Below are 18,164 nucleotides of genomic sequence, written 5' to 3'. Positions count from 1 at the left end.
CAAAAACAAAAGTGCACGTAACTCAACAATGGCAAGCACAATACATCTAATATAACAAAGAAAAACAGCATAATAAAATAGACTGACAGTTCAGTAGAACAGACGAAGTAAAGCTGCATTGATAACTAGAAAAAATTTACAAACACGGTATAGACCGCCGCTCATCTTTCGCATTCACCAAATTCGTCATTTATTAATAACTGACAAAGATAACCCTAAGGAGAAAAGAAAAAGCAAACGAAATTAACAAAACGACAAAAAAAAAAGAAAGAAACTAAATACTTATCCTTCATAATACTTAAATAACAAGAGAAAATATAACTAAACTAGAAAGATAACTTGTAAGAAGAATAAGATTATGGCAGTATTGCCCCATACAGGGAATTTGCAGAGAGATCGGACATAGCGAGACAGCCGATTTTGGACGGCCAGGTATGGATCACAAGAATGCCATATCTTTCACTAATCCAAGACTTTCTAGTCCAGGGTGATAGGCCTAACAAGGGTACTTGCTAACAAGAACAAAAACGGTAAAAGCATGACCGGATGGTACGTTTATTTCGATCGGTTAATAGAGCCCAAAACGGAGAAAGACCATTAACATTTGGGTGCACCAGCGCATTGAAAAGTCTTGCTCTTATTTGTCTATTATAATTTGTCTTGGTAGATATGAGTAGACCATAAGATTTGCGGATCTTGCTGGTCAAATATTCAACTAGCAGTGATCTCGTAGGTTTCACATCACAACCGATTGGGAGCCCGAGGTAAACTAAACTAGGCCCTGGTCGTTCTGAGAGAGGAGGGGATCAATCACAAAACAAAGTCTAAAATGATCACAAGCTAGTGATTCGAAGGGTATCAGAAAGATCAACAGAACTTCACAGAGAAAAGTCGTTTTCAAGCATCAGTAGTTTTGCGACTGTATAAGCACTAGATGATAATATTCCCCTTCCCTTGGCAGAATTAACTAAAGATAAAATATAAACAAGAATTTCCAATTACTTTAAAGACGACAGTTTGAGGGAAATTCGCACGTGAGAAAAAAATCCTAGATGAAAAAGGAAATAAGGAGCTTTTGGCTATAAATGGGAGTTGCTAAGTTGGTGTGTAGAAGCATAGAAAGTATATAGAATAGAAGTAGTATAGTATAGAAGTATGTAAAGTATCAATATTATAGAAGCAGAAGAGTATAGTGTAGAAGTATAAAGTACATAGTATAGAAAGTATAGAAGTATATAGTGTATAGAAAAAAAAATTATGAATGACAAGCTTTCTTTGTACCTTTTTACGATAGACGGGATGCATGTCAATCATAATCCTCTGATCCTTTAAATAAAAAAAGGAACTAAAAAAAGAGACAAAAGTAATGACAACTGAATAAACTGTATGAAGGGTATATACAACTATTTTGCGCATATTGCTGGGACCAATTTTCCAATTACAAATTTTCAATTTCAATTTTCCATCATTTTTCATTTGATAAAATCCTCCTTCTCGTAAGAATTTCGAGAATTAAATATTATACTTCTTCAAGTAAAGGAAGAGGAATAAGCTTCTAGAGGTGTCTATTTCATTGTTTCCGTTCCTTTTTTAACAATTTTTTTTTGTAGTTCTGGTAACACAACACGGCAATCCTATTGAAAGTTTCTTGGTATTTGAAAATTTAATGATTTAGATATACCATTTCTTCAAGTAAAGCCTTTATGCTTATTTTTTTTCGTTTCTAAAGACTGACGGTTCTTATTTTTTTAACTTCAATAGTGATACCCGTTTCATTTCAAGATTCCACTCCTTTTCAATTCTAAGCGCATAAACACCACATTTCTTCAATTAAGACTTTCCTACCTAATCGACATTTTCTCTTTTTTCGTAATTTCCACTTTATTTCAAAGTTATTTAGTGAAACCCATTTTTATTGCCAAAAATTTCAACTTTCAAAGAATTTCGACACATAAATGTTACGTTTTTTCAAGTAGAGCTTATTCTGCTACATATTTTCTTATTTTCCCACAATCGGTGATTTTTATTTTGAACATCAATAGGAAAAAACTCTTGAGTTTTCAAACTGGTGTAACTTTTGAGGATTTTGGTATTTATGTATAAAATTCCTTGAATTAAAGTTTTTCATTCGATTTTTTACACTTTTAAGATTTTATTTTCTTTTTTTTATTTTTGAATCGCAATGGAAATACCCCTTTTACGTCTAAATCTCAAGATTTCTACAAAATTTTTGCATTTCACTATGACATTTCAATAGATCAAGCCTTTCTATTTCATAATTTTTTTCACATTTTAACAATTTGCGACTCTAATTTTCCAAATTCCAATAGCAAAATCCAAATTATGTCAAAAATACTAAATTTATAAAGGAAATTAAGTATTTCATTCCCAAACATCTAAATTAAAGGTTTTCTACTTCAAATTTTTTCTTCCATTTTCTAGGCAATTTTCTCTTCTTTTTGGATATGAAAATTCCCGATTTATAAACAATTTGGGAATGTAAGCATCTAATTTTTTCAAACACAGTCTTTCTATCTCATAATCTTTTAACTTTTTAGTAATTTTCACTTCTTTTGGAAATTTAATATGAAACCCGTTTCATGAAAAAAATTCTGTTTTCTATTTTGTCATTTCATTATCACATCCCTCAAAGAAAATTGTTTCTGCTTCATAGATTATCTCATTTTGTAGCCATTTACGTTCTTGTTTTTAAAACTTTAAGGCGAAACTCTTTTACGCCAAAAATTCTAGAATTGAAGAAACATTCAGTGTTTCCAAATCATTTCTTCAAGTAAACCATTATACTTCATATTTTTTCTTTGTTTGACAATTTAATGATCATTTAGAATTTTAATAGCAAAAATTTTTGTTTCATGTCACAAATCTAAAATTTTTAAGAATTCAATTATTAAAATATTAAATTTCTTCAAGTTTCCAACTTCTTAATTTTATTATGTTTAAAAATATTCACTTTTTTTCAATTATAGTAGTAAAAAGTTAATAGTAAGATTTTAGGCAAAGCATCTTAATTTTTGCACTCACCTCATGGAAAAGTACACCATTATCATAGACTTATGGGAGCACCAAGTGATGTGTTCTAACTGTTTATAGCCTATAGCTATAGTGTATCTCGAATTGAAAGCGACTGAAGAAACCTGGCTCTATAAAAAAGGAAAGAGTTTCACATTTGAACAAAAATAAATACAGTTCAACAATATATCTCTAAAAGGGATAGGAAAATAAAAGTAAAAACAGTGACAGTTTTTGTTAATGTTTTCTGTTATGGGATAAATCAGCAAGATAGTTTTTTACATTGTTAGTAGTCTTAGTACTGTGGATCTGACCACAACCATAGGGAGTGAACCTGGAGCCTTACCATACCCCCAAACCGGTTTTCCAAGGATATTATCATCCGGGTTTGCACAAGAGTAATCAGGAGCGCCTTCCAAAATTATCGGGTAGCAAAATCGTCATTACCGCGTTTGCTCAAAGCTATTGAAACAAGAATTTAAAGTCACTGTGTTAACATATGGAAATTTTAATCTATTACAATCAAACGACCTTGTCGAGGATGTAGTTTTTTTTAAATAAAAAGGTTCAATGTTTACATATGAAAATTTCAGTCTATTGTTACCAGATTACCTTGTCAGGGATGTGTTTTTTTTTTGCAAATTTAAAAGTCTATTGTTCATATACAGAAATTTTAAATCTATAAAATCAAACGACCTTGTCAAGGATGTAAGGCTTTACAAATTTAAAGATGTATTGTTTACACTTGCAACTTGCAAGTTTAGCTAAAGTATCTGGGGGGTTAACATTGTCTTATCCCCTTCAAGTCCAGGAATGCAGCAACTAGGACTTTATTTTTAGACAGGGATTAATTTATTGTGTTTGTTAACAAAATAAAAGTATCTGTTGAGGAGTGCTGTTTCCTGAAACCAGTTTGAGTTTGAGGTATCAAACTATTCTTATCAACGAAAAATAGCAGTCGATGGTACAAAAATTTCTCCATTACTTTTTCTAGCACATGAGCAATCATTATCGGCCTGTAAGACTCATGTTCATATTTGGGTTTATTTTTCGTTTACGTTGATAGAGGGGAAGAACATTTCCAAATATTGGGGAATGTGGATATAGTCCATGCAATTGCTAAGCAGTTTAGGAGCTCCTGTTTATGAGAAGGGGTGATGTTGCTTATCCATGCAGGGTGTATGTTCTCATAGCTACTAGTAGCAATAGTTCTAACATTTTGTATTGCGTTATTCAGTTCTCAAGTTGAGAATGGATGGGTTATGTACTCCGATCCAGGGTGATGCTAGTATATCGGATTTATTGAGATTGTGATGCTGTTATTATTTGATGTTAGCTTTTATTTATAAATGAGTTTTAAATAACTTTACCTTTATTATTATCATTATCATTATGGGTATTATCGTGTACTAGATCAAACTGGAGTGGGGTTGGGGATGTTTTTGACACCTATGTGGCTTATGAGTTTATGTATATTTGGCTGAGGTGTTCTCTGAAAATTCGATTTTCAAATTATTGAAGAGTGTAACTTGGTTCACTCTGTAAATTCCTGTCGCTAGTTTTTTTTTTCAAGTCCAGTGACTCGAGAAAGTGTGGTAGGGAAGCTTAAGGTTCTCAATTTACCAATTTTATCAGTAAAATGTTTGAAGACTTGAGCCATTTAGAACGTTAACAGGGTGAGAAGTGTCTGTTACTCTTTTGCATACTAATAGGTAATGCATTGATATTAGGACGCCTTCGCTTTTTACCTTTTAATAGGGAATCAGGCACCAACTTGGTAAGCTAGTATTTTCCACCCTTAGTCGATTTAAAATAAATCTATTCCCAATAAGAGTATTTGGGGAGCTTGATGACCTAAAGATATACGTATACACGGTAATTTCATTGTCAAAACATCTGTGACTAAACGTAAATCCTCGGTTGCGTTTTGATTGAAATCCAATAGAATTTAACCATATGCTCTATTTGCAACCTGATTTCAGTTCAGTTGAGTTCAGTTTATTAACTTCAAAATAAATGGACAACAATAACTCTCTATCCCTACAAGGCTCCAAGGCCGTTATATAGGGGTTAAAACAAAAATAAATACAAAATAAAGAGTCTCTTCTTAAAAAACAAGAAATCTAATTAAATAATTTTGTGTTATTTATACTTACAACTTGGTCCTCGAAACCCGAATCCAAGTCCACACCATCTCCTACCATCACAAAATCACAACAATTAAAATTAAATAAATAAACTTGCTCAGGCCCTGCAAGTAGGAATGTCGCCCTACCCTCATTATTCATCATATTATTAAACATATAACAATATTAATTTAAACCAATTCAAAAATAATTTTTTTCTCAAATTTATTCCCATTATATTTATCGACCAAAAATGTTGTTAGTTGGGTTTTCAAGGCATCAAACAAATTAATGCTACGGACATTATCAAGGAGACTGTTCCATACTTTACTACATGCTATTCGGGGACTGAAATCTGATCTGACTGTCTTAGCTTGAGGTAATAGTAAGTGGTCTTTATTGCGTAGATTTTAAGAGCTCCTTGAATTAACTAAATCAGAAAAGAAAGAATTGAAACAGCGAGGAATTTCACTATGAAGATACTTGAAAATCATTGAAGAGCAAGAAACGACATAGAGTGCATAAGTATTCAAATGCACTTTTCGATGCCCTTAAGAGTGCCACTCATAAGAGTGCCAATGAGGTAACTACTTGAACTTTGTAAACTGTTTATATACAGCACCGGGTATTGGGAAATACACAGATATTTTCCGGGATATTTTTTTCTAGTGGGGGAGTGCTTACATGGGAGGATCTTTCCATGGAGAAATTTTTAAAAGGGAAGGGTATATTCCACGAGTTTCCCAGTGTAATTAAAAAAAAAATCAGAAATTGAATAAAAGAAACAATTTGTTTCAACTGAAAGTAAGGAGCAACATTAAAACATAAAACAAACAAAAATTTTTACGTAAATGCCTTGCTCTTTATGAAAATTTTTTAAAATACTTTTTAGACAGCTATTTATTCTAATTACACTCTTTATTATTCAGGGGTCATTCTTGCAGAATTAGAAAACAATTGGAACGTTTGCGTTACTTCAGTTGAAAAGCCCTTATCTAGATATCTATATATATATAAATAAGTTGTCTGTCTGTGTGTCTGTCAGGTGCCGTCATGTTTCTGTGTCGACTGACGTCATGAAGTTAGTTGTCGTCATTTTTGCTATGACTGTGACGTCATTAAAGATATTTAAGACGTATATGTTCACGTAGAAATCTATTAATGTTTAAGTTTAAAATGACTGATGAACTTACAATGGCAAAAGCCGATGAAGATGCTCAAAGAGTCTATGCCAAAAAACTTGCTGCTGATAGAGAAAGTCAGAAAAGAAAGCGTGCCGAGGAATCAAAAGAACAGTAAGGAAACAGGTTTGAGGCTAAAGAACGCAAAACAGCGCAGTTGGATGAAGATCCACCTGGACAGCGAGAGTCAAAACATATCAAAACTGAAAATGATAGCGATGAGGCTAAAGAACGCAAAACCGCGCAGTTAGATGAAGATCCACCTGAACAGCGAGAGTCAAAACATATCAAAACTGAAAATGATAGCAATGATGATTGGGTTTGGGATTTTGACTTGGATAAGGTCATCAATGCCTACCAGATTTTAGTTAAAAAAAACAAAGGTTCGGCGATATGTATTTCATAGTGAAGCTGGAAAATAAAGAAGAAAAAGAAAACTGAAAAAAGAAAAAATGTAAAAAACTAAAAAATACTAAAAAGAAAAAACACTCAAAGAGAAATTACAGACCGGGACACAAATGACGACCGGGACAGAGGGAATATAAATGACGACCAGGACACAGGTATTTAAGAATATCGTTCAAAGACAAATTTTTAATTGTAAGAAGACCGTAGAAAGAGAAATTTCTAATTGTAAAATGACTGAAGAATCTACAATGGCAACACCCAAGGATGCTGCTCAGAACAAATGTATTCAAGCCGAAGTAGCTGAGTTGGTAAAGCGTTATGTTTCAGGTTCTAGGTCCGAGAGGCTCCAGGTTTGAACCTTGGCTTTAGCATTAATACTGTCTGTGTGTCTGTCAGGTGACGTCATGTTTCTGTATCGACTGACGTCATGAAGTTAGTTGTCGTCATTTTTGCTATGACGGTGACGTCATTAAAGATATTTAAGACATATATGTTCACGTAGAAATCTATTAATGTTTAAGTTTAAAATGACTGATGAACTTACAATGGCAAAAGCCGATGAAGATGCTCAAAGAGTCTATGCCAAAAAACTTGCTGCTGATAGAGAAAGTCAGAAAAGAAAGCGTGCCGAGGAATTAAAAGAACAGCAAGGAAACAGGCTTGAGGCAGATAGAGAAAGAAAGAACAGAAAGCGTGCCGAGGAACTACCAGAGCAATGCAAAAGCAGACTTGCTGCTAAAAGAGAAAGTGAAAAAAGAAGGCGTTCCGAGGAATCACAAAAACAGCAAGAAATCAGGCTTGCTGCTGATAGAGAAAGTAAGAAAAGAAAGCGTGCCGAGGAATCACATGAACAGCAAGAAATCAGGCTTGCTGCTGATAGAGAAAGTAAGAAAAGAAAGCGTGCCGAGGAATCAGAGCAACCTGAAAGTTATTGCCTGGCATTCAGGTACAGCCCAGTCGATGATTAGATGTGTTCAAATCGGGACAATGTCTAAGATTTGTCCCTATTGCAAGGCCTTGAAATTCAATGGTGAAACAATGGGAATGTGTTGCGCCTTAGGAAAAGTTAAACTTCCTCTATTGGCTGCACCACCAGAGCCATTGAAGACTCTCCTTACTGGAACTACGTCAGAATCTAAGCGTTTTTTGTCACAAATCAGAAAATACAACTCATGTTTCCAAATGACGTCGTTTGGAGCCCAAATCGAAAATCCAGATCAATCTATGTCTACTTTCAAAGTAAAAGGGCAAATTTATCATAGAGCAGGGTCCCTTCTACCATTCTCAGACGAGAATCATAAAGTTTTACAATTGTACTTCATCAGTGATAGAAATTCTGAATTGAATGCACGTTGCGAAATTTCTCCCAACGTTGAAAAGACAATCGTTTCCCAATTGCAACATCTTTTCCACGAAAATAATAATTTAGTGCGTCTGTTCAAAACAGCCATCGATTTGATGCCTACTGATACGCATAGAATTGTTATTTTCGCTGACAAAACGCCTCCTGGCCAACATGTGCGTAGATACAATGCTCAAACTATCGACGAAGTGGCAATCGTTATGGTCGGTGATCAGTTTTTACCTCAAGATATTATTCTTCATAAGCGAAACGCTCAGTTGTTAAGAATTGCTGAAACTCATCGATGCTACGATGCCCTACAATATCCTATCATTTTTTGGGATGGAGCCGACGGCTATCACTTTAATATTAAATTGATGAATCCAGCCACTAACAAAGAAATGAATAAGAAATGCAGTGCAATGCATTATTATTCCTATAGACTAATGATTCGGCATGATGAAGAAAATTATATTTTAAAATGCCGTGAATTGTTTCACCAATTTGTCGTTGATATGTATGCTAAAATTGAATCAGAACGTTTGCTATATATCCGCCTGAATCAGACCAAGCTCCGCTCTGAACAATACATTCATTTGCGAGATGCAGTTATAAATGACGGTAATACCGCAAACGTTGGAAGATTAACAATTTTACCTTCGTCATATGCTGGCAGTCCCCGTCATATGCATAAATATGCTGAAGATGCTATTGCGTATGATCGTCTCTATGGTCTTCCAGATTTATTTATTAAATTTACATGTAATCAATCTTGGGACGAGATACTGCAGCTTTTACTTCAAGGACAATCGGAGGTTCATAGGCATGACATTACGGCCCGTGTCTTCCGGCAAAAGTTGAAATCACTGATAAACTACATAGTAAAACTTGAAGTGTTTGGGTCAGTGCGATGCTGGATGTACTCAGTGGAATGGCAAAAACGAGGTTTGCCACACGCACATATACTAATCTGGCTACATAAAAAAATTACTTCGAACGAAATTGATGATGTGATTTCCGCTGAAATACCTGATAAAAATGTCAATAAGGGGTCACATGATATTATTGTGAAAAATATGATACATGGACCTTGCGGTGCACTGAACGAAAATTCACCATGGAAGGTGCACAAAGCAATAGCCTCGACTTTTAGTATCCAACACAATTACTGGCAATGATCGTTACCCACAAAATAGAAGAAGATCTACTGAAGATGGCGGTAAAACAGCAATAATAAAGAAGCGTAACGGTACCACCAACGAAGTAGATAACCAGTGGGTTGTTCCATATTCCCCATTATTATCAAAAACTTTTAATGCACACATAAACGTTGAATACTGTAACTCCGTAAGGGCAATCAAATACACATGTAAATACGTCAACATTTCGATTTCGATGAAATCGTACAATATCAGGCTGGAAGATACATAAGCAGTAATGAAGCTGTTTGGCGAATTCTTTCATTTCCGATACATGAACATAGTCCAGCTGTTGTTCACTTAGCGGTACATTTACAGAATGGTCAACGTGTTTATTTCTCAGAAACAAACGTGCAACAAAGAGCCCTGAATCCACCGGATACAAAATTAACAGCTTGTTTTCGCTTTGCAAAAATGATTCTTTTGTAAAAAAAACTGCTGTATACTGAAGTGCCTTCGTATTACACGTGGAATACTAAAAATAAAGTATTTGAACGTCAAAAACAGGGTAAGTCAGTCGACGGCCAACCTACCATCTTCAAAGATACCACGATAGGAAGACTCTACACCGTTCACCCCAATCAACATGAATGCTTCTTTCTACGCCTGCTTTTAGTGAATGTACCCGGTCCGACATCCTTTGAGTATTTGAGAACTGTAAACGGTAGGCTACTATACATGACACTTACCGTAGTGCATGCCAAGCTCTGAATTTATTGGAGAATGACCAACACTGGGATAACTGCATCAATGACGCGTGCGAAACGTCAACCCCAAGTCAAATTCGTGCATTGTTTGGCATCATTTTAACAACTTGCTCTCCATCAGCTCCTACAGAGTTATGGGAAAAATATAAGTCAAACATGTCCGAAGATATACTCCATCGAAAACAGTTAGAGACATCAGATATGACTTTTGATTTTACATCAGAAATTTATAACTACACTTTAGTTATTATAGAAGATTTGTGCGTACGTATGGCAAACAAACCTCTTCAGGATTTGGGAATGCCTTCACCTAACCGTATCGCTGCTGTTTCGACATGTGTAGAATTGGATCGTGAACAAAGTTACAGTACGAGTGATGTATTGTCGTATGTACAAAATAACATTTCCAAGTTAACGTCGGAACAAAAAGACATTTATGATACGATAATGCATTGTGTTGATAACAACGTTGGAGAAATTTTCTTTTTGGATGCACCAGGAGGTACTGGTAAAACGTTTGTGATAAAACTGATTCTGGCATCAGTTCGATCAAAAAATGATATAGCGTTGGCAATTGCGTCGTCCAGAATAGCCGCAACATTGCTGCCTGGTGGAAGAACTGCTCATTCCGCTTTGAAATTGCCTCTGAATTTGTATTCTACAGAAACTCCCACGTGCAATATTTCCAAATCATCTGGGATGGGTAAAGTATTGCAGCAATGCAAACTTATTATTTGGGATGAGTGCACAATGGCACACAAAAAATCGCTCGAGGCTCTGGATCAATGCTTGAAAGATTTGAGAGGGAAGTCGAAACCCTTTGGCAGCACATTAATATTGCTTGCGGGAGATTTCAGGCAAACATTACCTATAATACCTAGATCAACTCCTGCAGACGAAATGAATGCTTGCCTGAAAAATTCTAATTTATGGGCACACGTAAAAATATTAAAATTAACTACAAATATGCGTGTCCGATTGCAAAACAACGACTCTGGTCAAACATTTTCAGATCAATTGCTGGCAATTGGAAACGGAAAGCTCCCAGTAGACTCAATATCAGGACGAATACAACTACCTGCTGATTTCTGTAATTTAGTGACGTCCAAAAATGAATTGATTGAAAAAGTATTTCCGAATATTCTAAAAAATTATAAAAATAATAAATGGCTAAGTGAAAGAGCGATTCTCGCACCCAAATATATAGACGTCCACGAAATCAACAATATTGTTTTGACCAAGATTCGAGACCAGGCAGTCCTTTACAAGTCAGTCGACACAGTTTTGGAACCAAATGAAGCGGTTAATTATCCATCTGAATTTTTAAATTCCATAGATCTTTCAGGGTTTCCACCACACGTGCTACAACTAAAAATAGGCGTACCAATAATACTTTTAAGAAATATCAACCCACCAAAGCTTTGCAATGGCACGCGACTTGCCGTAAAAAAAAACAATGAAAAACCTAATAGAGGCCACAATCTTGACAGGGCCTTTTGAGGGTGAGGCTGTTCTTATTCCTCTTATTGTTTGTAAAAAGAGCGTTTGCATATGACGTCATTATTAGTACATACGACTTTGTATATGCACAGACAATGGGAAAGCCAAGAATGTTGTATATTCGCAATTTTTACGTAGTTTAACTCCTGCAGACGAAATGAATGCTTGCCTGAAAAATTCTAATTTATGGGCACACGTAAAAATATTAAAATTAACTACAAATATGCGTGTCCGATTGCAAAACGATGACTCTGGTCAACCATTTTCAGATCAATTGCTGGCAATTGGAAACGGAAAGCTCCCAGTAGTGGGAAAGCCAAAAATGTTGTATATTCGCAATTTTTACGTAGTTCTAAACACATATATAAATCTATCTATATTCACAGGTGGGACACAGGGACACAACTACAATGGCGCGTAACTAATATGGCGCGTAATGACTTACGCGCGCGGGGGGCTTGGGGGGCGCAAAGCGCCCCACCAACTAGGTGTTGGGGTGACGCGAAGCGCCACCCCAACACCTTTTTTTTTAACACGTCTTTTCAATTTTTTAAAAATCGAAAAGACGTGTTAATATTAAATGGAGTAATCTGAAGTCTTGTGGCATTACCAACAACGCTTTAAGCAGCCCGAAGTACTGGTTCTGCCTGCCTACCAGTGGGTAAAGGCAGGCATACTTAGCAGCCCCTACCCCTGGGGTGTAAGAGGGGACTCATCAGGTGAGACCTATGCTAATTTTAATTTGCTCCTGCTTTGTTATTTGAAATTTGCTGCTAGATTGTGAACCATATCCTGCCTTATACCCAGCCTGCCACATACTACTGCTTACTCTGTACCTGTCTTGTTGTTCACATTAAGTAAGTAATGAAAGGTCAAATCAAGCCACCCCGTGAACTTAGGTCAGACAGCTCACTCCAATTCTCTGGATCAGAATCTGTCTCAGAGCAAATACTCATCCTGACTAGCCACATGAATAATATAAAAATTAAACACAAAATGTTAGCAGATTCACTGCATCCTGACAGCCTTAAATCTTCAGTGAAAGGGTTACTTGATGACCTCATATTGGCCAAGATCTCTACCCAGGTAGATGAGGCTGTGACCAAAATGAAAGAGGAACAGGCATTCATTCAACATGATGCCACTATTTCTTCAGATAAGCTGGATGCAATCAAGCAGGATGTGTATGCTGGCCTCAGTCTAGATCTTAGTAGTCTAGTTGATAAGACCCTTGAAAGCTATAATAAACGCATATCTTCAATTGAATCTTCTTTGAATACTCTAGGGTCATCAATGAAAGACCTTGAGAGCTCTTTCAAGCCTATCCAGTCTAACCTGGCAAGATTAAATGATCGTTTTGAACAGCAGGCTTTGAGCAACCAAATTATTGTCTTTGGGGTGAAAGAAGATGCCCCCATTGAAAACACTGAAAGTCAGTTCATGTCACTATGTGCTGTGAAATTTCCTGGCATACCAATTACCCAGTCTGATGTTGTATCAGCCAAAAGAATTGGCAAACCATCTGCCAAACCCAGACCCATAGCTGTAGAATTTTGTAATTTACGAATTCGCCAACTGCTTCTCAGACAAAAGAAGGATTTGAAAGGATCTGGGACACTATTTTCTGAGATGCTTACAAAACCACGCTTACAGCTTCTTTCATATGCCAAGTCAAAGCTTGGCTTACGTAATGTTTGGTCCAGTAAAGGTGATATCCTGTATAAAACTCAGTCTGGAAGAGTAGTTAAGTTCAGTGACCAGGATGAAATTGATTTGTGTGCTGCAAATGCAGAGAATTAAAGTGATGGATTTTAGTTCACTTTGTATATAATATGTTGAATTGTTTTTGTATGAACTTATTTTATGTTCTTACATTTTTCCTTTTTCACTCTTCACTGTCTTCACATAATTCTGACTTGTGCTATATTATGCTTTGGGGCAATACCTTGGATGATATGTCCCTTCCCACTAATATTTCTCTATGTTTGTTTGTGATTCTACCACCTTCATGCAGTTTGCTTTCTGTTTTACTCTTGTCATGTCAGCATACTTATAGCTCACATAATTTTAACTGGTTACACATTATATTTTGTGCCACTCCTTTAATTAATATGTGCCTTTCCACTGATTTTTCATTATGTTTGTTTGTGATCCTATCACCATCATGTTGCATGGCTTCTAGAACGTTCTTGTTGTGTCTGCACACTTGCAGCTCATCGAGTTTTGACTGTTCCCATATTATATTTTGGGCCAATATTATGATTAATATATGCCATCCTACTGAATTTTTTTTATTTTTGTTTTTGACTTTCTCACCTTCATGTAGGCCAATTTCTATCATATTTTTGTCATGTCAGCATAATTGCAGCTCTTATAATCTTGACTGGCTCCACATTATACTTTTGGCCAGTACTTTGACAAATTTATTTTGCCTTAATTCTACCATATCTTTGTTCTGTGTGTTCACATGCAGATCACATAATTTTGATTGCTCAAATCTATTTTGGTCTTATACTTTGAATATTGTGTGTCTTACGATTGATATTTATTTGTATTTGTTTGTGTTCCTATCACCTTCATGTATGCTATTTTCTATCACACTTTTGTCATGTCAGCACACTTACAGCTCACATAAATTTTACTGGTCCCATATTGTAAATTTAGCCTATTCTTCAAATATTATGAGCCATCCTACTAATGTCTCTTTATATTTGTTTGAGATCCTATTGCCTTTATGTAGCCTGATTTCTGTCATTGTTTGTCATGCCTTAACACTCGCAGCTCATCTTTTCCTGATTGGTGCCACATTATTTGACCCCTTTCTTTGGTTAATATTTGCCATCTCACTGATATTTCTTTTTCTTTGTTTATGATTCCATTACCTTCAAGTAGTACTATGTGTAGTGTGTCATTTGTGAAGGTTTGAAATGTCTGAGATAAATATGGGTGATTTCTCTTTCCTTATGAATTCTTCTATTCTTAATTCAGTTATATTTGATCAACCAAGTAGTGCTGGTAAACAAGAGGCACACACTTCTGACCCTCTCCTTGAATCTATGGTTAGTTCTAGCTGTAATTATCACACCACCATTGATTATTGTGATAATATTATGCCCTCACTCTCTTCAAACAGTTGCTTTAATGTTTTTTGTTTGAATGTGCGTGGGATAAGAGATAAGTGGGACACTCTTAAATCGTATCTGTGGTCTGATAATTCTTGCCCTTTTGATGTCATAGGCTTGACGGAAACATGGTTATCTGACAGTGATAATTTTACAGCTTATGACATGCATGGTTATATTGCTATTCATGTCCCTAGAATGCTAACAAAGTGTTCTGGGGGTATTTCTTTGTTCATAAAATCTAGTATTGAATTTTGTAGAAGATCTGATCTTGAATCCTTGTTTACATCGGTGGTGTCTAATAGTAGGACAGTTTATTCTCTTGTTATTGATCTGAAAAGCCAGGTTGCATGTGATACTGCTTGTTTGTTTTATAAACCCCCTCCTTTTTCCAACGCATCTGTTCTGTGATTTGCTTGATCAGCTTTCTGGTGTGGGGACTTTCTCTAAAAAACGGATTTGTGTTTTGGGAGACTTTAATTGTAATATGTTAAATGTTGGATCAAATGATGAATGTGACCATCTTTTTGATGTATTTTCTTTTTCTGGGCTACTTCCTTCAATTTTTTTTCCTTCACGCGTTGACCCTTCAAGAAATTCTGCCACTTTAATAGATAATATTTTCACTTCTCTTTCTCCTAATTTGAAGTTCTCGTCTGGTCTTGCTTTCACTGATCTTTCTGATCACTTCCCTATTTATCTATCACTATCTGTGCCTAAAACAGAGATTACTGTGGATGAGAAAGGCAAGTCTTCTTTTAGAACTTTTACAGATAGAGAAATTTCTAATTTAATACATAGTCTTCAGAGTAATGATTGGTATAGTGTTCTTGAAGCTAATGATGCTGATTGTGCAACTAGATTATTTTTGTGTCGTATGGGCACTCTGTTGGATAAGCATTTTCCTCTAAGAAAGAGGCCAAGGAATTTTACACCTAAATGCCCATGGATGTCTAGAGGTCTGATCAATGCAACCCATATGAAGGCGTCTTTGTTCAAGGCTGCATGTAAAAGTAAGACACAGGAAGATCTTCTGGAGTATAAACATTACAAAAATGTGCTCACTTCTTCAGTTCGCTTAGCAAAAAAGCTGTATTTTTCACGTCGAATTAATGAGTGTAAAGGAAATTTGCGCAAGGTTTGGACTGTAATTAATGAAGCTCTCTCCCGTAAGAAACTCAAACAATCTTCCCCATCTCTTTATAGGAAAGCTGATGGATCTGTTGTGGATAAAAAATCCTTAGCAAGTGCCTTCAATTCGTATTTCACCACACTTCCCTCAGTTCTCATTCCACCCCTGAGTAGAGTAAGTTGTTTTCCTATGACAGAGAAGTCTTTTTTCCTTTCCCCATGTAGTACTACTGATATTTCTAGTATTATTTCTCAAATTCCAAGTAGTTGTTCAGTTCATAGTTTTGGTTTGAGTAATAATGTCCTTAAAAAAATCAGTCAGTTTGTTTCTCATCCCATCTCACACATAACTAACCTCTCTCTTTCTTCTGGTTTTTTTCCTCATTTATTTAAGTTGCTACCGTTGTACCCTTGCATAAAAAAGGTGATTCTTCTCTAATTTCAATTACAGACCTATTTCTCTTCTTCCCGTCATCTCAAAGGTTGTTGAAAAGTAGTGTATCGTCGACTCTCTTCATTTGTATTTAGTACTAATTCGACTGCTGGAAATCCTCTCATCACTAACCATCAGTATGGTTTTCGTCCCTCATTCTCTTCCTTGCACGCACTTTCTGATGCAACTGAGTTTGTGCGTGTTAATCTGGACAAGGGCTTGTGTGTTTTGGTCTATTTCTCGACTTTTCTAAGGCTTTGATATGGTTGACCACAATGTTCTTCTGTCTAAACTATCTTTATTTGGAGTGCATGGAGTCCCACTAGAATGGTTTAGTCCTACCTCTCAGAGAGATCTCAGTATGTTTTGGTTAACTGTACTTCTTCCTCTACTTTGCCTGTATTGAAAGGTGTCCCACAAGGCTCTGTGCTTGGTCCACTTTTATTTCTAATTTACATCAATGATCTTGTTGATGGTCTTCATCCCATGTTCACCCTGTTCTTTTGCTGATGACAGTACTTCTTCATTCGCGATGGACCTGCCATCTGCCACTTCTATGGCTCAAGGTCTTCTTGATAAAGTAAAGATTGGTGCTGGTCAAATGGTATGGCTCTTAACAGCCGAAAGAGTGCCATTGTCAACTTCAGGACCCCTTACGTATGCGAGACGTACAGGAGCCAATCACCCTGACTTTTGGGAATGATATTATACCACAAGCTACTGTGGTGAAATTTCTTGGTGTGTATCTTGACTGTTTTCTTTCTTTCAAACCGCATATAACTCACACCCGTTCCTTAATCCTCCGCCAGTCTTCAATGTAAATCCTACTTACAAACATGTTATAACAGGGGACTTGTCAATAATAAAGCAAGATGATCTTCAAATTATAATGAATAAAGGGGCAAATTTCCGTCTTCTCATCATCTGAAACCATCGAGTGTTCTTGATGGCTTGGAAATGATTTTGATTTATTTATTGATAAGTGGTGTAAGAAAGAGAATAAAAATAAGAGAGTTTTCAAAGTTGGAAGAATTTAATTATTAGTAGAGTAAGAAATAAAATATATTCTAACTTAAAAAATAGTAACACTAAATCATTATTTTATAATGCGAAGATTAAACAAGCAATTGCTAATCTAAAGATGAATTTGTAATTGTGCCAGTGGATAAAGCTAATAATAATTTTGCCATAATTTGTCAGAAGCTGTATTGTGATATCTTAAAAAGGGAGTTAGGCACAACTAATGTTTATGAAAAGGTAAATATAGAGGATGAGAATTTAATTGAAAAGACTGAAGAAATACTTTTTAAAAATTTTAATATTAAATAAATGACAATGATAAAAAGTTCCCTTTCCTATATTGGACTGTAAAATTTCATAAGAATCCCCCTAAACCACGGTTTATTGCTGGAGCATCTAAATGTCCAACCCGCAATGCTGCTACTGACCTCTCTTTAATTTTAAAGGAAATTGTAAATAAACTTAAAACCTATTGTTCTGGTATTAAAAAATTTTCGAATTTTAATCCATATTGGAGTGTTAATAATTCACTGCAGGTGATAGATTCTTTAACAATGGTTTCAGCTAAAAGAATTGAGTCTTTCGATTTTGCGACAATGTATACTAATTTATCACTCAATTTAGTGTTAGATAATTTAAAACTGTTATAAAGAAATCTTTCCTCTTATCTAGTAAAAGGTTCTTAAAAATAGACAGTTATAATAAAAAAGCCATATGGACAAACTGCTTTAATACTACAGTTAACCTTGAGATGTTACAGCTTGGATATGATTTTTGAGTTATTGGAATTTGTTTTATACAATACTTATATAAGATTTGGGGGTGATTTGTACAAGCAAATTATGGGAATTCCCATGGGGAGAATGCCAGCCCATTTATAGCTGACTTGTTTTAAGTCAACTAGAATATAAATATATGATGGATAAGATAAACGAATTAATTTAAAACATGCTTTGTCAAATAAT

The 18,164-nt window shown here is 35.4% G+C and overlaps 1 protein-coding gene across 1 annotated transcript in view; it reads right to left on the bottom strand.

The window, feature by feature from the left end:
- The window catches only part of LOC136025412 (cytoplasmic dynein 2 intermediate chain 2-like), a 94,434-nt gene that overhangs the window by 41,407 nt on the left and 34,863 nt on the right, over positions 1-18,164 (bottom strand). Inside the window, exon 4 of the mRNA XM_065701430.1 lies at positions 3,043-3,161. Within this exon, the coding sequence (XP_065557502.1) occupies positions 3,043-3,161 (119 nt within the window). The remainder of the gene's footprint in view (positions 1-3,042; positions 3,162-18,164) is intronic.

The sequence above is a fragment of the Artemia franciscana genome, chromosome 3, assembly GCF_032884065.1.
Source record: "Artemia franciscana chromosome 3, ASM3288406v1, whole genome shotgun sequence".
In the NCBI taxonomy this organism is placed as follows: Eukaryota; Metazoa; Arthropoda; class Branchiopoda; order Anostraca; family Artemiidae; genus Artemia; species Artemia franciscana.
This window is presented reverse-complemented; position numbering and strand designations above follow the sequence as displayed.